Source organism: Chiloscyllium punctatum, chromosome 39 (genome assembly GCF_047496795.1).
Source record: "Chiloscyllium punctatum isolate Juve2018m chromosome 39, sChiPun1.3, whole genome shotgun sequence".
Lineage (NCBI taxonomy): Eukaryota > Metazoa > Chordata > Chondrichthyes > Orectolobiformes > Hemiscylliidae > Chiloscyllium > Chiloscyllium punctatum.
The window spans coordinates 69,196,783-69,222,195 of record NC_092777.1 but is presented as its reverse complement, the minus strand read 5'-3'; the positions used below and the strand labels follow the sequence as shown (position 1 = coordinate 69,222,195).

General features: G+C 57.0%; 1 protein-coding gene across 3 annotated transcripts; it reads left to right on the top strand.

Moving 5' to 3' along the window:
• The first annotated feature begins 829 nt into the window (after nucleotides 1–829).
• cenpk (centromere protein K) lies at nucleotides 830–24,854 on the top strand. Of its 3 annotated transcripts, none has more exons than XM_072559029.1 (12): nucleotides 830–843; nucleotides 8,191–8,246; nucleotides 8,962–8,988; nucleotides 10,155–10,292; nucleotides 10,974–11,033; nucleotides 14,045–14,117; nucleotides 14,864–14,910; nucleotides 15,875–15,957; nucleotides 17,353–17,451; nucleotides 18,893–19,025; nucleotides 21,768–21,830; nucleotides 23,984–24,854. In XM_072559029.1, the coding sequence occupies exons 2-12, from the start codon at nucleotides 8,244–8,246 to the stop codon at nucleotides 24,140–24,142; spliced, it is 885 nt and encodes a 294-aa protein (XP_072415130.1). In that variant the 5' UTR covers nucleotides 830–843; nucleotides 8,191–8,243; the 3' UTR covers nucleotides 24,143–24,854. The 3 variants fall into 3 exon arrangements, with proteins under 3 accessions (XP_072415130.1, XP_072415127.1, XP_072415128.1); XM_072559026.1 differs by having other exon boundaries at nucleotides 837–917; XM_072559027.1 differs by lacking the exon at nucleotides 830–843 and adding an exon at nucleotides 855–959.
• Nucleotides 24,855–25,413: the final 559 nt, after the last annotated feature.

The window sequence follows — 25,413 nt, the reverse complement described above, 5'->3', positions numbered from 1 at the left end:
GGAGTGGGGAGTGAGGGGGGAGAGTGGGGTTAGACTGACTGGGATATTAAAGGTTGAGGGGGGAGAGTGAGATTAGACTCGGTGTGTTGGGGAGGTGCCGGGGTAGCGGTTTAGTGGGATTATAGATGGTATTATTGCCAGACTCTGAATCCAGAAACCAAGGAAAACATTTGGGCAGCATGGGTTTAGAATCCTGGCATGGCATAATTGTGGGGTTTGGATTCGATAAGGAAAAAGTTAATGCTCGAATAGAAGTCATGAGTGGAGCAGGTTCCCTGTCATTGAGAGAGCCCTGTGTGTGCGTGTCTCACTGCCCTTAATCAATGTTTATTACTGAACACCACACTGCACCCCCCCCCCCTCCGATCTCTCTCTCTCACACACACCATACACCCCTACCCCACTCTTATACAATGTCCACAGGGAGAGCAGCCTTGAAGGTATGGGTCCCCATCTCCTATTTAAGTCCCCAGGAATGTCCCTGAACCATTAACTCTGATTTCTCTGCACAGACCTGCTGAGCTTTTCCAGCAACTTGTGTTTTTTTTTGTCTCCCATGTCTGCCTATCGTTTACTCCTTACACCCTCAGCCCCCCTGCATTTAAAAACAAACATTATCCTAGTGACTATCAGCTTTGAAGAAGTGTCCCCGAACACACCCCCCACCCCCCGGGACGTTAAGTCTGATTTCCAGCAAGTTCTGATTTGGTTTCAGCCTCCCAGCCAGCATCCAGGTGGGACATCCGGGACTCCGGCCTGGCGGGGTGGGCGGGGCCTGATGTGCCCTGGGCCGGAAGCGCGTCACCGTGAATACGGTCTATCTGGGCAGCGGGGCGAACAGAGGTGACGTCACGGGGGCCGGGCTCCCGCCAACGGTTTAACGGCCGCAGCGCGAGAGGGAGAGAAAAGGCGGGAAAGTGAGGGAGGGGGAGGAGAGGGCGTTGTGGGGGTGGATACGGGTAAGGGGGAGGGGATACGAGGAGGGGGATACGGGTAAGGGGGAGGGGGTACGGGGAGGGGGATACGGGTAAGGGGGAGGGGGAGGGGGATAATGGGGAGGGGGAGGGGGATACGGGTAAGGGGGAGGGGATACGAGGAGGGGGATACGGGTAAGGGGGAGGGGATACGAGGAGGGGGATACGGGTAAGGGGGAGGGGGTACGGGGAGGGGGATACGGGTAAGGGGGAGGGGGAGGGGGATAATGGGGAGGGGGAGGGGGATGGGGATACGGGTAAGGGGGAGGGGGAGGGGGATAATGGGGAGGGGGAGGGGGATACGGGTAAGGGGGAGGGGATACGAGGAGGGGGATACGGGTAAGGGGGAGGGGGTACGGGGAGGGGGATACGGGTAAGGGGGAGGGGGAGGGGGATAATGGGGATGGGGAGGGGGATACGGGTAAGGGGGAGGGGGAGGGGGATAATGGGGAGGGGGAGGGGGATACGGGTAAGGGGGAGGGGGATAATGGGGAGGGGGAGGAGGATACGGGTAAGGGGGAGGGGGATAATGGGGAGGGGGAGGGGGATACGGGGAGAGGGGGAGGGGGATACGGGGAGGGGGATACGGGTAAGGGGGAGGGGATACGGTTAAGGGGGAGGGGGATACGGTTAAGGGGGAGGGGGATACGGGGAGAGGGATACGGGTAAGGGGGAGGGGGTACGGGGAGAGGGATACGGGTAAGGGGGAGGGGGTACGGGGAGAGGGATACGGGTAAGGGGGAGGGGGATACGGGGAGAGGGATACGGGTAAGGGGGAGGGGGTAAGGGGGAGGGGGTACGGGGGAGGGGGTACGGGGAGAGGAATACGGGTAAGGGGGAGGGGGTACGGGGAGAGGGATACGGGTAAGGGGGAGGGGGATACGGGTAACGGGGAGGGGGATACGGGTAAGGGGAGGGGGGGGAGGGGGATACGGGTAAGGGGGAGGGGATACGGGGAGGGGGATACGGGGGAGGGGATACGGGGAGGGGGATACGGGTAAGGGGGAGGGGATACGGGGAGGGGGATACGGGTAAGGGGGAGGGGATACGGGGAGGGGGATACGGGTAAGGGGGAGGGGATACGGGGAGGGGGATACGGTTAAGGGGGAGAGGGTACGGGGAGGGGGATACGGGTAAGGGGGAGAGGGTACGGGGAGAGGGATACGGGTAAGGGGGAGGGGGATACGGGGAGAGGGATACGGGTAAGGGGGAGGGGGATACGGGGAGAGGGATACGGGTAAGGGGGAGGGGGTACGGGGAGAGGGATACGGGTAAGGGGGAGGGGGTACGGGGAGAGGGATACGGGTAAGGGGGAGGGGATATGGGGAGGGGGATACGGGTGGGGGGGGGAGGGGGATACGGGTAGGGGGGGGAGGGGGATACGGGTAAGGGGGAGGGGATACGGGGAGGGGGATACGGGTAAGGGGGAGGGGATACGGGTAAGGGGGAGGGGATACGGGGAGGGGGATACGGGTAAGGGGGAGGGGGTAAGGGGGAGGTGGATACGGGTAAGGGGGAGGGGGATACGGGTAAGGGGGAGGGGATACGGGGAGGGGGATACGGGTAAGGGGGAGGGGATACGGGGAGGGGGATACGGGTAAGGGGGAGAGGGTACGGGGAGGGGGATACGGGTAAGGGGGAGGGGGATACGGGGAGGGGGATACGGGTAAGGGGGAGGGGGGTAAGGGGGAGGGGATACGGGGAGGGGGATACGGGTAAGGGGGAGGGGATACGGGGAGGGGGATACGGTTAAGGGGGAGAGGGTACGGGGAGGGGGATACGGGTAAGGGGGAGGGGGTACGGGGAGAGGGATACGGGTAAGGGGGAGGGGGATACGGGTAAGGGGGAGGGGGTACGGGGAGAGGGATACAGGTAAGGGGGAGGGGGATACGGGGGAGGGGGATACGGGGAGAGGGATACGGGTAAGGGGGAGGGGGTACGGGGAGGGATACGGGTAAGGGGGAGGGGGGTACGGGTAAGGGGGAGGGGGGTACGGGTAAGGGGGAGGGGGATACGGGGGAGGGATACGGGTAAGGGGGAGGGGGGTACGGGTAAGGGGGAGGGGGGTATGGGGAGAGGGATACGGGTAAGGGGAGGGGGGTACGGGTAAGGGGGAGGGGGAGGGGGATACGGGGAGAGGGATAGGGGTAAGGGGGAGGGGGATACGGGCAAGGGGGAGGGGGATACGGGGAGAGGGATACGGGTAAGGGGGAGGGGGGTACGGGGAGAGGGATACGGGTAAGGGGGAGGGGGGTACGGGGAGAGGGATACGGGTAAGGGGGAGGGGGGTACGGGTAAGGGGGATGGCAATACGGGGAGAGGGATACGGGTAAGGGGGAGGGGGATACGGGCAAGGGGGAGGGGGGTACGGGGAGAGGGATACGGGTAAGGGGGAGGGGGGTACGGGTAAGGGGGAGGGGGATACGGGGAGAGGGATACGGGTAAGGGGGAGGGGGGTACGGGTAAGGGGGATGGCAATACGGGGAGAGGGATACGGGTAAGGGGGAGGGGGGTACGGGGAGTGGGATACGGGTAAGGAGGAGGGGGGTATGGGGAGAGGGATACTGGTAAGGGGGAGGGGGGTACGGGAAGAGGGATACGGGTAAGGGGGATGGGGGTAAGGGGGAGGGAGGGTACGGGGAGAGGGATACGGGTAAGGGGGATGGGGGTAAGGGGGAGGGAGGGTACGGGGAGAGGGATACGGGTAAGGGGGATGGGGGTAAGGGGGAGGGAGGGTACGGGGAGAGGGATACGGGTAAGGGGGAGGGGGGTATGGGTAAGGGGGAGGGGGATACGGGGAGAGGGATACGGGTAAGGGGGAGGGGGATACGGGTAAGGGGGAGGGGGTACGGGGAGAGGGATACGGGTAAGGGGGAGGGGGGTACGGGTAAGGGGAAGGGCGATACGGGTAAGGGGGAGAGGGATACGGGTAAGGGGGAGGGGGTACGGGGAGAGGGATACGGGTAAGGGGGAGAGGGATACGGGTAAGGGGGAGGGGGTACGGGGAGAGGGATACGGGTAAGGGGGAGAGGGATACGGGTAAGGGGGAGGGGGATATGGGGAGAGGGGTAAGGGGGAGGGGGATACGGGTAAGGGGGAGGGGGATACGGGGAGAGGGTTACGGGGGAGGGGGATACGGGGAGAGGGTTACGGGTAAGGGGGAGGGGGATAAGGAGGAGAGGGATACGGGTAAGGGGGAGGGGGATACGGGTAGAGGGATACGGGTAAGGGGGAGGGGGATACGGGTAAGGGGGAGGGGGATACGGGTAGAGGGATACGGGTAAGGGGGAGGGGGATACGGGTAAGGGGGAGAGGGATACGGGTAAGGGGGAGAGGGATACGGGTAAGGGGGAGAGGGATACGGGTAAGGGGGAGAGGGATACGGGTAAGGGGGAGGGGGGTATGGGTAAGGGGAGGGGGATACGGGGAGAGGGATACGGGTAAGGGGGAGGGGGGTACGGGTAAGGGGGAGGAGGATACGGGTAGAGGGATACGGGTAAGGGGGAGGGGGATACGGGGAGAGGGATACGGGTAAGGGGGAGGGGGATACGGGTAAGGGGGAGGGGGATACGGGTAAGGGGGAGAGGGATACGGGTAAGGGGGAGGGGGGTATGGGTAAGGGGAGGGGGATACGGGGAGAGGGATACGGGTAAGGGGGAGGGGGGTACGGGTAAGGGGGAGGAGGATACGGGGAGAGGGATACGGGTAGGGGAGGGGGAGGGGGATACGGGGAGAGGGATACGGGGAGAGGGATACAGGGGAGAGGGATACAGGGGAGGGGGATACGGGTAAGGGGGAGCGGGATACGGGTAAGGGGGAGAGGGATACGGGTATGGGGGAGAGGGATACGGGTATGGGGGAGAGGGATACGGGTATGGGGGAGAGGGATATGGGTAAGTGGGAGAGGGATACGAGTATGGGGAGTGGGATAGGGTACGGGGTGAATATAGGGAGGGGAGGGGGAGATAGGAGAGTGGGAGAGGGAGATACGGGAGGGGTAGGAGGACGCGAGGGGGTGATACAGGAGGTGGAGATAGGGGAGGGGCGGGGGACGCGAGTGGGAGATACGGGAGAGGAGGGAAGGGGGATGCGAGTTGGAGATTCGGGAGAGGAGGGAAGGGGGATGCGAGTGGGAGATTCGGGAGAGGAGGGGAGGGGGGTGTGAGTGGGAGATTCGGGAGAGGAGGGGGACGCGAGTGAGAGATTCGGGAGAGGAGGGGAGGGGACGCGAGTGGGAGATTCAGGAGGGGAGGGGGACGCGAGTGAGAGATTTGGGAGAGGAGGGGGACGCGAGTGGGAGATTCGGGAGAGGAGGGGGACGCGAGTGAGAGATTCGGGAGGGAAGGGGGACGCGAGTGAGAGATTCGGGAGAGGAGGGGGACGCGAGTGGGAGATTCGGGAGGGGAGGGGGACGCGAGTGGGAGATTCGGGAGAGGAAGGGAGGGGAGTGGGACGCGAGTGGGAGATACGGGAGGGGAGGGAGAACGTGAGTGGGAGAGGAGGGAAGGGGGATGCGAGTGGGAGATTCGGGAGAGGGGGGGGGGGGACGCGAGTGGGAGAGGGGGGGGGACGCGAGTGGGAGAGGAGGGGAGGGGGACGCGAGTGGGAGAGGAGGGGAGGGGGACGCGAGTGGGAGAGGAGGGGAGGGGGACACGAGTGGGAGATTCGGTAGAGGAGGGAAGGGGGATGCGAGTGGGAGATTCGGGAGAGGAGGGAAGGGGGATGCGAGTGGGAGATTCGGGAGAGGAGGGAAGGGTGATGCGAGTGGGAGATTCGGGAGAGGAGGGAAGGGGGATGCGAGTGGGAGATTCGGGAGAGGAGGGGGGGGGACGTGAGTGGGAGAGGAGGGGAGTGGGACGCGAGTGGGAGATTCGGGAGAGGAGGGGGGGGGACGTGAGTGGGAGAGGAGGGGAGGGGGACGCGAGTGGGAGAGGAGGGGAGGGGGACGCGAGTGGGAGATTCGGGAGAGGAGGGAAGGGGGACGCGAGTGGGAGATTCGGGAGAGGAGGGAAGGGGGACGCGAGTGGGAGATTCGGGAGAGGAGGGAAGGGGGATGCGAGTGGGAGATTCGGGAGAGGAGGGAAGGGGGATGCGAGTGGGAGATTCGGGAGAGGAGGGAAGGGGGATGCGAGTGGGAGATTCGGGAGAGGAGGGAAGGGGGATGCGAGTGGGAGATTCGGGAGAGGAGGGGGACGCGAGTGGGAGATTCAGGAGGGGAGGGGGACGCGAGTGGGAGATTCGGGAGAGGAGGGGAGGGGAGGGGGACGCGAGTGGGAGATACGGGAGAGGAAGGGAGGGGAGGGGGACACGAGTGGGAGATACGGGAGGGGAGGGGAGGGGGACGCGAGTGGGAGATTCGGGAGAGGAGGGAAGGGGGATGCGAGTGGGAGATTCGGGAGAGGAGGGGAGGGGGACGTGAGTGGGAGAGGAGGGGAGGGGGACGCGAGTGGGAGATACGGGAGAGGAGGGGAGGGGGATGCGAGTGGGAGATTCGGGAGAGGAGGGGGACGCGAGAGAGATTCGGGAGGGGAGGGGAGGGGGATGCGAGTGGGAGATTCGGGAGGGGAGGGGGACGCGAGTGAGAGATTCGGGAGAGGAGGGGAGGGGGATGCGAGTGGGAGATTCGGGAGAGGAAGGGAGGGGGACGTGAGTGGGAGATTCGGGAGAGGAAGGGAGGGGAGGGGGACGCGAGTGGGAGATTCGGGAGAGGAGGGGAGGGGGACGCGAGTGAGAGATTCGGGAGAGGAGGGGAGGGGGACGCGAGTGGGAGATTCGGGAGGGAAGGGGGACGCGAGTGAGAGATTCGGGAGAGGAGGGGGACGCGAGTGGGAGATTCGGGAGGGGAGGGGGACGCGAGTGGGAGATTCGGGAGAGGAAGGGAGGGGAGGGGGACGCGAGTGGGAGATACGGGAGGGGAGGGGGAACGTGAGTGGGAGAGGAGGGAAGGGGGATGCGAGTGGGAGATTCGGGAGAGGAGGGGGGGGGACGTGAGTGGGAGAGGAGGGGAGGGGGACGCGAGTGGGAGAGGAGGGGAGGGGGACGCGAGTGGGAGAGGAGGGGAGGGGGACGCGAGTGGGAGGGGAGGGGAGGGGGACGCGAGTGGGAGAGGAGGGAAGGGGGATGCGAGTGGGAGATTCGGGAGAGGAGGGGGGGGGACGTGAGTGGGAGAGGAGGGGAGGGGGACGCGAGTGGGAGATTCGGGAGAGGAGGGGAGGGGGACGTGAGTGGGAGATTCGGGAGAGGAGGGGAGGGGGACGTGAGTGGGAGATACAGGAGAGGAGGGGAGGGGGATGCGAGTGGGAGATTCAGGAGAGGAGGGGGACACGAGTGAGAGATTCGGGAGAGGAGGGGAGGGGGACGCGAGTGGGAGATTCGGGAGGGGAGGGGGACGCGAGTGGGAGATTTGGGAGAGGAGGGGAGGGGAGGGGGCCGCGAGTGGGAGATTTGGGAGAGGAGGGGAGGGGGACGCGAGTGGGAGATTCGGGAGAGGAAGGGAGGGGGACACGAGTGGGAGATTCGGGAGGGGAGGGGGATGCGAGTGGGAGATTTGGGAGGGGAGGGGAGGGGGACGCGAGTGGGAGGTAACGGAGGGGAGGGGAGGGGGACGCGAGTGGGAGGTACGGGAGGGGAGGGGGAAGCGAGAGGAGATACGGGAAGGGATGCGAGGGGGAGATATGGGAGGGGAGGTTGACACGACAGGGAGATATGGAATGGTATGGGAGATATGGGAGGTAAGGTATGTCAGGGGATGGGTATTAGATGGGAGCGCAATGGGAGGAAAAGGGGAAGTGAGGGAGGCTGGATGGGAGGGGAGGTGTGATTTGTGAGGGGAGGGGCGATATGAGGGATTGTCTGGGTGGGATCGGGGAGAGGAATGAAGACAGTTTGGGGGGAATTGGTCAGGTGAGGAAAAGATGGAGTGTCAGAGGGAGAGCGAGTGGTCTGTGGGGATTGTTGTTGTGCCAGAGAGGAGCAGTGGGAGAGAAATGAAAGTGGAGAATGAAGGGAGAAAGCATGTGGGCAGAATGATAGCGATGTTACGGCAGGAAATATGTGTCGTCGGGAATGTGTTATACCCCTAATTTCATTCGTTAATTACTCCCCATAAAGCCGGGTCTTCTTGGAGGGGATGGGGAGTGGCAGTGGGATTCGGGGCTGGGGGCTGTGACACAAAGGGAAGACCAAGACTCTCACATTGGTCACTTTTCTTCCACAGGAGATTGGGGAGTCTCGCTGATCCCGGGGGCCAGTGAAGGAAGCGGCTTCGTCATGGTAAGTATCAACCAAGTCAGGGAGTGGGTCATATCACCTGGTTATTGGCTTACTGTCGCCCGGAGCCCCCTCCTCGAGCCTGTTGCACAGGGACAGGAGACCATTCAGTCACCTCCCTCCTTGAGCCTGTTATGCAGGGACAGGAGACCATTCAATTGCTTCAAGATCCCCGAGCATCCAGAATTGCTGTGCGACTGGCAAGAGGTTTCCAAAGAGGGTTTGGGTTCTAGAGTCTTGGAGATGTACAGCCCGCAAACAGACCCTTTGGTTCTTAATACATTTTCTCTGAAGGGGCCAGTTTGACCTTCAGTCTAGTCTCCTGCATTCCCAATCCCTGCACGAGAGAGGAATGCGTGCCTGCAGGCTGATATAAGAGAATTATTCAGGAGGGTCGAGTTCAAGGGCTTCATCTGAAATGCCCTCAGCTCGACTTTCGAGCTGCAAGTGCTGATTCCTGCTGACAGCGCTGTCAGAGTTACCATAATCCAGCGAGTAAATTACACTGACCACCTTGATGTTTACATTTAAGATTTCTTTTTAATCAGGGAATACTAGTGTTGGGTTTCTACAGGCGTATTTCCCAGGCAACCACCACACTCCCATTCCCCCGTTACATTGTTGGGTAACGGGGAGATTATTGCAATTTGAAGACCACATGCCTGGGGTCACTGAGTTGAAACCTTTTTGTTTCATCACTTGTTTCCCTTTCTTGTAGGATCTGCAAGATCAGATTATGGAAGAGGTGAGAATGTATCTTCGCTGTGTAAGCTGTGACCCCTTTGTGCCTTTTGTCCACAGTCGGGTTTCCTGCTGCTTGGACCTCTTCTGGGTCTGGGTGGGGATTGCTGCCCAGGGTCTATTACTCAGGAAGGAGGCATTCTTTAGTGAAATGCGTCTGGTCACCAAGTGCTTTCTTCCACTCACTGAATGTGGGCATCGTTGGCCTTGCCAGCAGTTTTATTGCCCAGGGCAGAGTTAAGAGTCAACTGCATCCCTGTGGTTGTGGAGTCACATGTAAGGATGGCAGATGTCCTTCCCTCAAGACAGGTATGAAAGATTTGAGTTATAAAGAAAGGCTGGATAGGCTGGGGCTCTTTTCACTGGAGCGAAGGAGGTTGAGGGGTTGATAAGTTCATGAGGGGTATAGATCGGGGTTAATGGTAGCTTCTTTTCCCTCGGATAGGGGATTTCAGGACTAGGAGACATATTTTTGAGGTAAGAGGACAGATTCTGGTCACTAATTAGACCCTGGACTACGGCATTGCGTTCTGTTGTGGTCATCACATTTTGGGAAGGATATGAGGATGTAGAGAGAGTGCGGTTCTGGATATGAGGAAATCCAGGGTGGGGATGGAGATTTGATTGAGGTTGACCAGATAAAGACAGGATTGGGTGAGTTTGATGAGGAAACGCTATTCCTGTTTCATGTCCCGAGTCTGGGGTACACAGATTGAAGGTCTTGGATAAGTGAGAAGGGGGACTTGAAACAAATCTTTTCTCATTCAGCAGGTGGTTAGGGTTTGGAACATGCCACCTGAGAGTATGGGGGAGAGGCTAACTCATGGCTTTGAGAGGAGTCCGATGTGTAACTGAAAAGGTTGAATGTGCAGAGATTACAGGGAGAGTGGCATCAAATGCACCACTGCTCTGGAGCTGGGCTGAATGGCCTCTTCCTGTTGTGACCTGGAACTGGCGGGGGCCCTGGGAGAAGATGGGGTGGAAAGGATTACAGTGGATGCTTTTAAAAGGAAGTTGGGGTGGGAAACGCAAGGAGAATATGTGGGGGGGGAGGTGAGTTGTTGGCAACTGTGTGGGATGGATCGATGGGGGAAGAGTGGCTTCATGCTAACTGGCTGGACTGTGCCCCTTTGTGTGTCGTGTGAGTCTTTACCCTTGTGATCCCTACAGGCCAAGGAGTTGGCTCGACGTTCATTGCTGTACCAGAGTCACCTGCCTCCACCTCTTGTCAATGCCAAGCCCCTCTCGGACACGGCTGAGGAGGAAGTGCTGGAGGAGTGCAACGAGGCCTGGAGGGAGCTGGGAGAGGTGAGACACTTTCCTATTCCTCTGATTCCCACTTTTCTTTTGCCAGGTTTAATTGATAAATCATTGTTGAGCAAAGGTATTCATAGATTTGGGTCAAAGGTAGGTTCTCGTGAAATGGCAGTGCAGGCTACAGGGATTGAATGATCTGTTGTTCCTAAGCCATTGTTGTCCAAACTGCTGCTTTTTTCCACCATCTGACTTCTTCCGCAAGTAACTCCCACCCCCTCCCCAACTTCCCCCAAAGCCTGTCCCACGTCGACAAGGCACAAGTCAGAAGTATGATGGAATACTCCCCACTTGCCCTGGATGGGCGCAGCTCCAACAACACTCAGAAGCTTGACATCTTCTAGCAACACCTCTCTTGATCGACACGGTCACTCCCACCTCTCCTCATTCCCAACACCAACGGTGCACAGCGGCAGCACTGTTTACCGCTTACAAGACGCACTGCAACGATTCGCTGAGGCTCCTCCAACAGCACCTTCCAAACCTGACACCTCTATGCCTGGAAGGACGAGGGAAGCAGACACAGGGGGGAAGCACCATCCCCCTGCTAGATCCCCACTGAGGAAACACACACCACCGTCTACCATCCCGACTTGGAACGGTACTGGCCGATTCATCACTGTTGACGGATCAAATACCTGTGCTCATTTTGTCATTCTTTGTCTTGGTGTTCAGTTTCAGAACAAACTCACCCTTGCCGATATCAGGGAGGTGGTCCAGGATTCGGAAAATCCGGTGAGTATCTGGTTTTCAAATCCGCAAATACTGCTGGAGAGTCAGAGCCAAGGGAGTGTTGCACAGTCTGGGGGATCATGCCGAGGGCGCGCCACGATGCATGGGTGGGGGTTCGGTGCTGAGGGAGCACCGCAGAGCCTGGAGGGTCAGTGCTAGGGAGTGCCGCATTGCCAGGGGGGTTGGTGCCGAGGGCGCGCTGCACTGCCTGGGGGATTGGTGCTGAGGGAGCGTCACGCTGTGTGGGAGGTTGGTGCTGAGGGGGCGTCACGCTGTGTGGGGGGTTGGTGCTGAGGGGGTGTCATGCTGTGTGGGGGTTGGTGCTGAGGGAGCGTCACGCTGTGTGGGAGGTTGGTGCTGAGGGGGCGTCACGCTGTGTGGGGGGTTGGTGCTGAGGGGGTGTCATGCTGTGTGGGGGTTGGTGCTGAGGGAGCGTCACGCTGTGTGGGAGGTTGGTGCTGAGGGAGCGTCACGCTGCATGGGGGTTGGTTGTGAGGGAGCGTCACGCTGTGTGGGGGGGTTGGTGCTGAGGGAGCGTCACGCTGTGTGGGGGGTTGGTGCTGAGGGAGCGTCACGCTGTGTGGGGGGTTGGTGCTGAGGGAGCGTCACGCTGTGTGGGGGTTGGTGCTGAGGGGGTGTCATGCTGTGTGGGGGTTGGTGCTGAGGGAGCGTCACGCTGTGTGGGAGGTTGGTGCTGAGGGAGCGCCACACTGCATGGGGGTTGGTTGTGAGGGAGCGTCACGCTGTGTGGGGGGGTTGGTGCTGAGGGAGCGCCACGCTGCATGGGGGTTGGTGCTGAGGGAGCGTCACGCTGTGTGGGTGGGGGGGGTTGGTGCTGAGGGAGCGTCACGCTGTGTGGGGGTTGGTGCTGAGGGAGCGTCACGCTGTGTGGCGGGGGGTTGGTGCTGAGGGAGCGTCACGCTGTGTGGGGGTTGGTGCTGAGGGAGCGTCATACTGTGTGGGGGGCGTTGGTGCTGAGGGAGCGTCACGCTGTGTGGGGGTTGGTGCTGAGGGAGCGTCACGCTGTGTGGCGGGGGGTTGGTGCTGAGGGAGCGTCACGCTGTGTGGGGGTTGGTGCTGAGGGAGCGTCATACTGTGTGGGGGGGGGTTGGTGCTGAGGGAGCGTCACGCTGTGTGGGGGGGGGTTGGTGCTGAGGGAGCGTCACGCTGTGTGGTGGGGGTTGGTGCTGAGGGAGCGTCACGCTGTGTGGGGGTTGATGCTGAGGGAGCGTCACGCTGTGTGGGGGGGGGTTGGTGCTGAGGGAGCGTCACGCTGTGTGGGGGTTGGTGCTGGGGGAGCGTCATACTGTGTGGGGGGGGGTTGGTGCTGAGGGAGCGTCACGCTGTGTGGGTGGGGGGGGTTGGTGCTGAGGGAGCGTCACGCTGTGTGGGGGTTGGTGCTGAGGGAGCGTCACGCTGTGTGGCGGGGGGTTGGTGCTGAGGGAGCGTCACGCTGTGTGGGGGTTGGTGCTGAGGGAGCGTCATACTGTGTGGGGGGCGTTGGTGCTGAGGGAGCGTCACGCTGTGTGGGGGTTGGTGCTGAGGGAGCGTCACGCTGTGTGGGGGTTGGTGCTGAGGGAGCGTCACGCTGTGTGGCGGGGGGTTGGTGCTGAGGGAGCGTCACGCTGTGTGGGGGTTGGTGCTGAGGGAGCGTCATACTGTGTGGGGGGGGGTTGGTGCTGAGGGAGCGTCACGCTGTGTGGGGGGGGGTTGGTGCTGAGGGAGCGTCACGCTGTGTGGTGGGGGTTGGTGCTGAGGGAGCGTCACGCTGTGTGGGGGTTGATGCTGAGGGAGCGTCACGCTGTGTGGGGGGGGGTTGGTGCTGAGGGAGCGTCACGCTGTGTGGGGGGGGGGTTGGTGCTGAGGGAGCGTCACGCTGTGTGGGGGGGGTTGGTGCTGAGGGAGCGTCACGCTGTGTGGGGGGGGTTGGTGCTGAGGGAGCGTCACGCTGTGTGGGGGGGGTTAGTGCTGAGGGAGCGTCACGCTGTGGGGGTTGGTGCTGAGGGAGCGTCACGCTGTGTGGGGGGGGGGTGGTGCTGAGGGAGCGTCACGCTGTGTGGGGTTTGGTGGTGAGGGAGCGTCACGCTGTGTGGGGGGGGGGTTTGTGTTGAGGGAGCGTCACGCTGTGTGGGGGGGTGTTGGTGTTGAGGGAGCGTCACGCTGTGTGGGGGGGTGTTGGTGCTGAGGGAGCGTCATGCTGTGTGGGGGGGGGGGTTGGTGCTGAGGGAGCATCACGCTGTGTGGGGGGTTGGTGCTGAGGGAGTGCCACGCTGTGTGGGGGTGGGGGTTGGTGCTGAGGGAGCGTCACGCTGTGTGGGGGGTTGGTGCTGAGGGAGCACCATGCTGTGTGGGGGGGTTGGTGCTGGGGGAGCGTCACGCTGTGTGGGGGTGTTGGTGCTGAGGGAGCGTCACGCTGTGTGGGGGGTTGGTGCTGAGGGGGCGTCACGCTGTGTGGGGGTGTTGGTGCTGAGGGAGCGTCACGCTGTGTGGGGGGTTGGTGCTGAGGGAGCACCACGCTGTGTGGGGGGGGGGTTGGTGCTGAGGGAGCGTCACGCTGTGTGGGGGGTTGGTGCTGAGGGAGCGTCACGCTGTGTGGGGGGTTGGTGCTGAGGGAGCGTCATACTGTGTGGGGGGTTGGTGCTGGGGGAGCGTCACGCTGTGTGGGGGGGTTGGTGCTGAGGGAGCACCACGCTGCGTGGGGTGGGGGGGTGGTTGGTGCTGAGGGAGCGTCACGCTGTGTGGGGGGTTGGTGCTGAGGGGGTGCTGTACTGCCGGGGTAACGGTGGGCTACTGGATGTCAGTGCTGAGCGAGCTCTGTATGCCTGGGGTGTCAGTATAGAGTGGGCGCCGCACTGCTGGGGTAATGGTGGGTGCTGGAGGATCAATGCCGAGGGAGCGGCGCACTGTTGGTGAGGCCATCCCCTCATCCTTCAAAACACAATCACCTGTGGTGTGTTTGTGGGAGCACTTGTTGGCTGGTTCCTCCTGATAATTATTATTCCCTCTCTCTCCAGCTGGCTGTGCTGTTCGCTCGGGAAAGAGCTCTCCAGGCAGAGCTGAGTGTCCAAAAGAACAGAACCCCAAAACGTGAGTAGACTGTAAAGCTGGAGCCAGAACGGACGAGCAAATCTGAGGCAATTGGTGTGCACTGCCGGAAGGAGGGAAGAGGGACTTTCCAAACTTTTAGTCAAACTCCTCTTTAGACCGTACACCTCGAATTTGACATAGAACCCCAACAGGGTTAGTGGGAGCAGTTTTGGACACTGAAACCTACTGAAGGAGATATCAACCACAGAGGGAGTGCAGCGCTGATTTCCCAGTGCCGTACAGGGACTGCAAGGGGTGAAATGATGTGGGGAGATAAAACACAGGCTAGGAATCCGGAGCTTGGCAAGTTAAGGGGCTGACCGATTGAGGATCGTGAGATGTTTTAAGGAGCTGACTGTCAATAGAGAGGAGCTGGTTCTGCTGCTTGGTGTTGGGAGTGGGGTTGCATAGCCTAAAATTGAGAGTCAGACTTTTCACAAGGGACATTGGGAAACACTTCCACCGCATTTGGGCTCGGGGTTGTAGGGTGGGTGGGGGAGTTTGCAACGCCCTGCCAGTGGCACTTAAAGCTGGGTCTGTTAATGTTAACTCCAAACAATTGAGAAGTTTGTGTTAATTAAAAGCATTGAGTGATATGAGGCAAAGGCAGTATATGGAGTTAGTTCACACATCAGCTAGGATTGTGTTAAATGGTGGACCAGGCTCAAGGAGGGAGATGAGTGAGCCTTTTCCTGTCACTAACTTGTCTGATTTTATGCCTGTATTATCATGTCTCTCTTCTGTAGCTCTGCTGGCCAACCATGAGGTGCTGACCTGTTTGGGGAAGCAAGAGGTGAGATCATTTTCTTTACCATGAATTACATATTTTCCGTGTGTTGAAGGAGTTTAACTCTGTATCCTAGCCTGTACTGTACCTGTCCTGGGAGTATTGTGGAACATTTACTTTCAGTTTAAAAAGTGGAGGGAGCAAAAGAGTAGAGAAAGCTTTACTTTGTACCTAACACCGTGCTGCACCTGTCCTAGGAATGTGGTTTTTTTTGGTGTCAGTATTGAGGGACATTTACTTTAATTTTAAATGAGTAGAGCTAACTTTCCCCTGTATCTAACCTAATGCTTTCCCTGTTGTGTGAGTCCTTGATATGGACAGTGTAGAGGGAGTTCTACTTTCTTTTTAAAAGAATAGAGGAAACTTTAATCTGTATCTAATCCCATCCTGTACTTAGTCTGGGAGTGTTTGACGGGGTTAATGTCAGAGAGCTTAACTTTCATTGAAAAGAGTAGCGGGAGCTTTACTCTATATCTAATTTTGAAATGTCCCTGTCCTTGGAGTGTTGGATGGGGAGAAAGTGAGGACTGCAGATGCTGGAGATCAGAGCTGAAAATGTGTTGCTGGAAAAGCGCAGCAGGTCAGGCAGCATCCAAGGAGCAGGAGAATCGACGTTTCGGGCATCAGCCCTTCTTCAGGAAGTGTTGGATGGGACAATATCGTTTTACCTCCAGTTTAAAAGAAACGAGGGAGGTTTATTCTGTATCTATCCGGCCCTATACCTGGGTGTAGTATGTACCTGTCCAGGGAATATTCTATGGGGGCAGTGTAGAGGGAACTTTAATTTCAGCTTGAAAGCTTTGCCTGAAATTTAAAGGGGTAGAGGAAGCTTTAGTGTTTGTCTAACCCCATGTTGAACTGGCCATGGGAGTATTTGTGGGGACTGTGTAGAGGTCTGGCCAGCATACTGCAACAGGTCAGGCTGTTGATTACTCTGACTTTTCACGAACCTACCTGTCTGCTCTTTCAGTTACAGAATACCGACAAACAACTGGAGATGATCCTCTCTTGCATTAGAACAAGGAAGAAATCCTTACAGGAGGAGTTGGCAAGGTTTGTCAGTGTTGTTTCAGAGTTATTCCCCACCCTCCCACCGCCTCCACTGGCTTCTCCTTTGTCGGTCCAGTTTATGGGTGTCCCAACTGACTTGCTGCAGGCCTTTGGGACTCTGGGCTGAGTTGGCCCCAGAGCTAAGCGTGCAATAATATCCGTTAGTGGCTGATGAATCCCAGAGAGGTTTCTGATCAGAGGGTGCTGACCAAACTCTGTGAGCTCCTTGAGTACTCTCTTTGGCAAAGAGGTGGGTGGGGAGAGCCACCAACCACGGCTTCCCAACATCTTTAGCCCACGCAGGAGGGATAGTACACTCCTGTGAGAGGTGAGCAGCAGTCTTTTTGTCTATGATGGTATCCCACATGTGACACACTGTCCCTGGAGCGAGGTGCATGGTGTATAAAAGCAGTGAGGTCCAGATTCGTGAAGGGAACAGGCGGCAAAGTGGAATTGAGGCCCCAGTTGGAGCAGCAGAGGGAAGTCCTAAGGTGTGAAGCACAGAACGTTAGTCAGCAGGTCTGGCAAGTAATCAGGAAGAATGTTTTCATTTATCGTGAAGAAAGCTGATGCTAGTTAGAAATGTACCCAGCACAGGTAAGGTTGCATCTGGAACACTGTGCAAAGTATTGGTCTCCTCATTTAAGGAAATACACTTTGGAGGCATTTCAGAGAAGGTTTACTCAGACCGATCTCTGGAATAGGACGGGTTATCGTATGAGGAAAGGTTGGACAGACTGGGCTTGTATCAACTGGAATTTAACAGAGTAAGGAGACTCGATTGAAACATCAAAGATCCTGAGGGAGTCTTGATAGGTTGGGGTATGGAGAGATTGGTTCCTGCTGTGAGGAATCTAGAATGAAGGGTGTGACTTTACACATCACAGGTAACCCATTCATAACAAAGAAAACTCACTCAAGATCGAAAATAGGCAGAAGTTTTAAACAGTATCCCTCGCCCCACGTCACACACACAAAAACTGCAGAAACAAAGTCATTGAATACTTTGAAAGGCAGAGATGGATCAATTCTTAGCAGGTCCGGCAGAAGGCTCACTGGACTCGAAACGTAAACTCTGCTTTCTTTCCACAGATGCTACCAGATCTGCTGAGTTTCTCTGGCGTTTTTCTGTTTTTGTTTCAGATTTCCAGAATCTGCCAGCCTTTATGTTATTTTAGTAGATAGATTCTTGATGAGTGAGGCGTTGGATGAAAGGGTTGAAAGTGTAGGCCCAAATGTGGTTTTAAGATTACAGTCAGATCCCCCATGATCTTGTTAAATGGTAGAGCAGGTTGAATGGGTCTCCCCCTGCTCCTGTGTAACAGGTTTGAAGAGAGGTCCGAATGGTCTCATGCTTCTATTTATCAAGATCCTCTTTTCTCCCTGGATTTTTTGCAGGGAGCAGAAGTGGCTCAAAGAGCAGTTGGAGTTGGAGAAGACTGTGCAAGAGAAGTTTGACCATCAGCAGCAGAACCTCCTTGCTATCTCCAAGAACAGGTAAGAGACACACCCTATAGTTGGGATATGCTGGGTGCGATATGCTGTCTTGCACACCATCCACATCCTGCCCCTTTTGCATATAATTCCACCAGCACAATATCAGCACCACACTGTTGGTGGGTCAGCGCTGGGGGAGCGCCGCACTGTCGGTCAGCGCTAGGGGAGCATCACACTGTCGGCGGGTCAGTGCTGAGGGAGTGCCATGCTGTTGGCGGGTCAGCGCTGAGTGAAAACCGCACTGTCGGAGGGTCAGCACTGAGGGAGTGTCGCACTGTCGGAGGGTCAGTGCTGAGGGAGTGGGCACTGTCGGAGGGTCAGTGCTGAGGGAGTGGGCACTGTCGGAGGGTCAGTGCTGAGGGAGTGGGCACTGTCGGAGGGTCAGTGCTGAGGGAGCTCCACACTGTCAGAGGGTCAGTGCTGAGGGATGGGCACTGTCGGAGGGTCAGTGCTGAGGGAGAGCCGCACTGTCAGAGGGTCAGTGCTGAGGGAGTGGGCACTGTCAGAGGGTCAGTGCTGAGGGAGTGGGCACTGTCGGTGGGTCAGCGCTGAGGGAGTGCCGCACTGTTGGCGGGTCAGCGCTGAGGGAGTGCCGCACTGTCAGAGGGTCAGTGCTGAGGGAGTGGGCACTGTCAGAGGGTCAGTGCTGAGGGAGTGGGCACTGTCAGAGGGTCAGCACTGAGGGAGAGCCACGCTCTCGGCGGGTCAGCACTGAGGGAGAGCCACGCTGTTGGTGGGTCAGCACTGAGGGAGAGCCACGCTGTTGGTGGGTCAGTGCTGAGGGAGAGCCATGCTGTTGGTGGGTCAGCGCTGAGGGAGTGTCACGCTGTTGGTGGGTCAGCACTGAGGGAGAGCCACGCTGTTGGTGGGTCAGCACTGAGGGAGAGCCACGCTCTCGGCGGGTCAGCACTGAGGGAGAGCCACGCTGTTGGTGGGTCAGCACTGAGGGAGAGCCACGCTCTCGGCGGGTCAGCACTGAGGGAGTGCCACGCTGTTGGTGGGTCAGCACTGAGGGAGAGCCACGCTCTCGGCGGGTCAGCACTGAGGGAGAGCCACGCTGTTGGTGGGTCAGCACTGAGGGAGAGCCACGCTGTTGGTGGGTCAGTGCTGAGGGAGAGCCATGCTGTTGGTGGGTCAGCGCTGAGGGAGTGTCACGCTGTTGGTGGGTCAGTGCTGAGGGAGTGTCACGCTGTTGGTGGGTCAGCGTTGAGGGAGCACTACACTGTCGGAGGAGTCGTTTTGTTGTTACACCGCAGGTCTGTGTTTGCACTTGAGTGGATCCCAGCATCACTATTGGTGTTAGAGTGGGGAGCTGGGTGACTTTTCCTGATGTTCTTAGACCAGAGTCAACACTATTTGATCAGTCGTTCAGCTTCTTATTTGTGTGCAGGTTGCCCGATGCCTTTGTTGATTCCCTCTCCTCTCCTTTCCTGTACCTTAGCGAGATCCAAAAGCTGAAAAGCCGCTTGGAGAAGGTGACTAATCAGAAAGACGAGCTCCTGTCTGCTCTGGGAAAATTCTTGGATGTACATTACCCTCCCCCCAGTGAGAAAGACACCCGGCCAAAGACGTCGGTAAGCTGTGGGTGTTGGAATTAAGTACGGGAGCAGGAGACTGCCATTTGACTCTTTGACTCTGCTCTTGCGTTCAGTATGATGGTGACCAGTCTTGGGCTTTAAATCTGCTTTCCCATATGCTCCCCCAATTCCCTCGGTTTTATGTATGTCCAAATATTGCGGGTGGAGTTTCCACATCTTCCAAGGTGGAGAATTCCAATGAATTACAGCCCTCTGAGTAAAAACATTTCTCTCTAGCTCAGACCAAAGACCAAAGACCTGAGATTGTGCCCTCCCTTGTGTTTTAGATTTAACCCCTGTCTGAGCCCCTTAAGATTCTTGTGACCTCAAGCAGATAACCCCCTCTTTGATTATTTTTATATTTGGGTTTGATTTATTGTTGTCACACGTACTTAGGGACAGCGAAAGTTCTGTTTTGTGTGCAGTACAGGCAGATCAAACCATACAAAGTACATTAGGGTAATAGAACAGAGCGAGGAATACAATGATACAGTTGCAGAGAAGGTGCATAAAGAGCGAGATCAACATTAAATTTAAAATTTGAGAGGTTCTTTCAGAAGTCGAATACCAGCGGAGAAAAAGCTATTCCCAAATCTGTTGGAACGCGTGTTTAAGCCTTTGTAGCTTCTGTCTGATGGAAGAGATTATAACTGGGGTGGGAAGGTCTCTGATTATGTTAGCTGCTTTTCTGAGGTAACGAGAAACCCCTTTCCCAGTCTTCTTATTTCTGGGCAATATCAGCCCAATTTCCTCAGCCCCTTATCATAAGTCAACTCCCCGTCATCCCGGGGATATTGTGAAGCTTCGCTGTGTCGCCTCCAACACAAAATATTTCCTGAAATCGAGAGATGGAAATGGCACACAGTTTTCCAGCTGGGGTCTCATCAAGGCCTTCTATAAGCCTTTGTCCCTGTCCTCCGAGCCCCTCACAGTGCAACTCAACATTTCACGTGCCCCATGACCTTGAGTGTCTGCGGGACAGAACCTCAATCTGCAAATGCAGAAGAGTCTTATTGAGCTCATTCTCTGCTTGGCCTGCACCTTCTGTTTTTGTTTAAGTCTTTGGTTAGTCGGGACTGTCTGAGGATTCTTGCAGTGCGTATCCTCTCCCAGTACAGATGCAGCCCACTCAACACGCACTGCACAGTGTCAGTCTGTGTTTGTCTCCGTGTGGAACGTTTGCTGCCTCCTGCTCAGTGCGTAACATTAACCAATTGTTAGAAAATGGTCATTGTAGAATTACAACAGTGCAGGGGAGAGGCCATCTAGCTCAGTGCTATGTCTGTCCAAATCTGAAATTCACTGAGTTATGTTTCTGTGCCCTCTCCCCATGCGTTAGCTTGATACGTCATTCCTTTTCAGATAACGATACAATTCCCTTTTGAAAGCCTCAATTTGAAACTGCTTCCCCCACCTCCCCATGCTCTCAGGCAGCGTGTTCCAAACCACAACCACTTGCAGTGTGAAAACTCATGTTTCTCCTCATGTTGCCGATTGCCTTCAGCCCGTGTCCCCTCTGTGTTCCAGGCCTCCTCTAGATTTCAAGCACCTCGTCAAATGCCCCTCTTGTCCTTCTCTTCCAAGGACAACGTTCCCAGTTCCTACACTCTCCACATCACTGTCAGAATTGTCGAACTAGGTGCGGGAGTAGGCCATTTTACCCCAAGAGCCTGCTCTGCCATTTGATACAACCCTGGTTGATCTCAACTTGACGTCAACTCAACTTTTTTGCCTGTTGTTTATAACCCTAACACATTACAAACTAAAGAGAAAAAAAAAGAAAGTGCTGGAAAAACTCAGCAGGTCTGGCAACATATGTGGAGAGAAAGCAGAGTTTATATTTCAGGTCCAGTTATTTTCTTCAGAACTAGTTAAAAATTTGTATGTCTCCTCCTTGACTTGGCATCCACTGCTCTCTGGGGGAGTGAATTCTACAGGTTCATGATCCGTTGAGAGGAGTAACTTTTCTTCATGCCTGTTTTAAATCTGCTACCCCTTATCCTAAAGTTAGGATCTCTAGTTCTAGATTTCCCGACAAGGAGAAATATCTGATCGATGACTACTTTGAAATCACCTTTCAGCATTTTATCTACCTCAGTTAAATCTACTTTCATGTTTCTCCAGAGAACATAAGCCTAAATTACTCAACATCTTTGCATAAAACAAACCCGTCATCACCAGAATCTATCTAGTCAGCCTACTCTGAACTGCCTCCAATGTAATTGCATCCCTCCTCAAGTAAAGGGACCAAAACTATGTGCAGAATTCATTGGAAACACTGATATGTTGTACAATTATAGTAGCACTTCCCTACTTTTATACTGTTCTCCTTTAGCAATGAGCACACAAATTCCATTTGCCTCCCATGTTACCTGCTGTACTCAAATACTAGTTTTCTGATATTCATGCAATGAGGCACCCAGGTCCCTCTGCACTGAAACACTCTGGCCTTTCTCACTGCTTGGAATCTTGCTATTTTTCCCAGTTTACATTCCAAAGACCTATCTGCAGTCCTTGCACAACCTAGTCTCCATCAAACAGTTTCAGTATTGGCCTATTCTTCAACCATTGGTTTGTGTTCCTCTCACAGTGGAGTGGCACTGGCCGAACTGCTCACTCACGCACCGAGTCCAAATGCGAAGGGCCAAAAGGCCACTTTACGGGCTGCAGGGGTGGTGAGGGGAGCAGGGGCCAGTTTAAGGGCTGTCATTAACCTTCATCTGACTCCCCATTTTCCAGAGATCGGCTGCTGAGAGAAATAAAGGCTCGGCCAACTTCATCACGCTGCATGAGATTCTTGAGGTGAGGATTGTGGTTAATGGGGACAGAGGTGGAGGGTGGGGGTGGGGGAGGTGTGTTTCAGTTAACGCTGCCCGCCACTGTGGGAATAGGAGGTTTGGACTGGGGCTGGTAAACGTGAGGTGAGATTGACCCTCCCAGACAGTGATCAGGATGGGGGATAACTCCAGTTTAAATGCCTCGTGTCAGTGCAGCACATCCCCAGTATTGCATTGGGGTTGTCGTGTCTGCATTTTAGGATGCAAAGTACCTATGTTTTAGATATGGAGACCAGACTGAGAGGTAATGTGCAAGTATTCACATTAATGTGAGGAGACACCCCTTCCTGCAGGAGCATCAATCAAACAAAATCTAACTCTGAGCTGCTCAGGGAGATTGAATTTTAAACAGTGTCTCAAAGGAAGAGAGATAGCAAAGGAGAGAGAGCTGGGAGGATTGTAAAAAGTGTGGAGGGGTTTAGACACAGAATTCCGGAGCTTAGGGCCCACGACAACACACAGCATGGCTGTGTCTGGTGGAACGATGGAAATCAGAGAATGTGCAAAATGCCTGAACTGGAGAAGCACAGACTTCTCGGAGTAGAAGGAGGTGACTAGAGATAGGGAGGGGGTGTAGGGGCAGGTGGAGGGGACAGAGATAGGGAGGGGGTGTAGGGGCAGGTGGAGGGGACAGAGATAGGGAGGGGGTGTAGGGGCTGGAGGAGGGGACAGAGATAGGGAGGGGGTGTAGGGGCAGGTGGAGGTGACAGATAGGGAGTGGGGTGTAGGGGCTGGTGGAGGTGACAGAGATAGGGAGGGGGTGTAGGGGCTGGTGGAGGTGACAGATAGGGAGGGGGTGTAGGGGGCTGGAGGAGGGGACAGAGATAGGGAGGGGGTGTAGGGGCAGGTGGAGGTGACAGAGATAGGGAGGGGGTGTAGGGGGCTGGTGGAGGTGACAGATAGTGAAGGGGTGTAGGGGCTGGAGGAGGTGACAGAGATAGGGAGGGGGTGTAGGGACTGGAGGAGGTGACAGAGATAGGGAGAGGGGTGTAGGGGCTGGAGGAGGAAACAGGTAGGGAGAGGGTGTAGGGGCTGGAGGAGGTGACAGATAGCGAAGGGATGTAGGGGCTGGAGGAGGAGACAGAGATAGGGAGGGGGTATAGGGGCTGGAGGAGGTGACAGAGATAGGGAGAGGATGTAGGGGCTGGAGGAGGTGACAGAGATAGCGAGGGGTGTAGGGGCTGGAGGAGGGGACAGAGATAGGGAGGGGATGTAGGGGGTTGGAGGAGGGGACAGAGATAGGGAGGGGGTGTAGGGACTGGAGGAGGTGACAGAGATAGGGAGGGGGTGTAGGGGGTTGGAGGAGGGGACAGAGATAGGGAGGGGATGTAGGGGGTTGGAGGAGGGGACAGAGATAGGGAGGGGGGTGTAGGGGCTGGAGGAGGAAACAGGTAGGGAGAGGGTGTAGGGGCTGGAGGAGGTGACAGAGATAGGGAGGGGGTGTAGGGACTGGAGGAGGTGACAGAGATAGGGAGGGGATGTAGGGGGTTGGAGGAGGGGACAGAGATAGGGAGGGGGTTATAGGGGCTTGAGAAAGGGACAGAGATAGGGAGGGGGTGTAGGGGCAGGAGGAGGGGACGGGGATAGGGAGGGGGGTGTAGGGGCTGGAGGAGGGGACGGGGATAGGGAGGGGGTGTAGGGGCTGGAGGGGGTTACAGAGATAGGGAGGGGGTGTAGGGGCTGATGGGGATAGGGAGGGGGTATAGGGGCTGGAGGAGGTGATGGGGATGACGGGGATAGGGAGGGGGAGTGAGTGAGGAATGTTTTGAAAACAAAGGTGAGTAATTTAAAATGCCAATGTTTCCAGATCCTGAGTCAGTTGATCACATGCCTGGAAGTCAGTGATGGGTGAATGGGAGCCTGTGTACATTACTGTATTGGGGTGGGTGGTGGAATGGCTGTTTGGATGAGTTGCTAGAGGCTGGGAAGCCAGTCAGCAGCACTTTGGGGTTTAAACGTTCAAGGAAGTGTTGCCTTTTCAAACAAGAAGACCTTCAGCCTGTCTGTACCATTTTGTGTTGTTTGAATTTGTTTTGATGTTTTGAATGCAGCCTGGCCCTTATCCGCTCGTGTCTGTGTCTCTCTGCCCCTCTCTCTCTCTCTCTCTCTCTCTGTCAGCTCCTCATTACCAAGGCTATGAAGAGCCCCCATGATCCCTACCTGGAGCTGGATGATACTTTCTGGCCGCCCTTCCTCGAAGCTCTGCTGCGTTATGGGGTGGTCCTACGCCACCCCGACGACCCCCACCGAATCCGCCTGGAGGAATTCAACCAGTAGCAGGTGATGTGGGGGTGGCCCTTGGCCACATCGTGAACCCCCTCACCCCTTCCCACCGGCAATGGACCAACTTTGCCATCTCCCCACCCTGGTCCTCTCCTCCTGCCTGGCTATGCCTGGCAGGACACAGGACTGGCCTCTGTAAACAAAGGAGTTATGGAATGGGGGGGTGGGGGGAGCCCATTTTCCCCCCCCACTCCTCACCCCATGTATCTCTGCCGAAGCTGGACAGTTTCTGTTACTTCCTGCGCTCCCTGGGAGCCCCTGATGTGAGCTGCTTTGTCTGGTTGTTCCCCACCAATATGTACATGCGACGTGTGGACCATATCGTTGCAGAGCGAGCAAGCAGCAGAATTAGATGCACACATCGCCCCCCTCCCCACCCTCCACCTCCTGGGGTCCACGGCCCATCACTTATAAACAAGGCAACAGCAAAATGCCTCACCAATGGAGATGAAGTGGACGCTGACCTTGACACCATTGTACAAAGGGACGGTAGGCAGCGGAAGAGTTGCAGCTGAATGTTCCCAGGCTCCACTGTCCTGTGCTCTGGAATGTTCCGAGATGCAGTTGTTGGACCCTCCTCTCTTCCCTGGCCCTGTGCAGCCAGGGACACCGATTCACACACTCAATGTGCCACATCCTGATGACTCTGCAGTGACTTTGCAGAGTTCCTCCTGATGTATTGTTCATTAAAGCTCTTGTAACTTGACTTTGCCTCCTGCTTTCAACACCTTGATTTTCTGAAAGGTTGGTAGACTTTTGTATCGGCTGAATTGTGTGTGTGTGGGTGTGTGGGGGTGGGGGGGGGTGGAGGGGTGGAGGGTGGAGGGAGTTGGTGGGACTGCTATTGAATTTGGGGAATGTACAGAGTCAACACTGTTCCCATTGAACATTCCCAAGTGTAGTGCAGGGCTACAATCAGAGAAAAGCTCCCTCCCCAAGTAAAGGAATGGCTGAATGTGGGGTGGGGGGTGGAACTAATGAGTGTTGAAGGTGGGGGTCAGTGTGTGGATCGAGTGTGGGGGGGTGGAGGGAGTGAGTGTTGAAGGTGGGGGTCAGTGTGTCGATCGAGTGTGGGGGGGGTGGAGGGAGTGAGTGTTGAAGGTGGGGGTCAGTGTGTCGATCGAGTGTGGGGGGGGTGGAGGGAGTGAGTGTTGAAGGTGGGGGTCAGTGTGTCGATCGAGTGTGGGGGGGTGGAGGGAGTGAGTGTTGAAGGTGGGGGTCAGTGTGTCGATCGAGTGTGGGGGGGTGGAGGGAGTGAGTGTTGA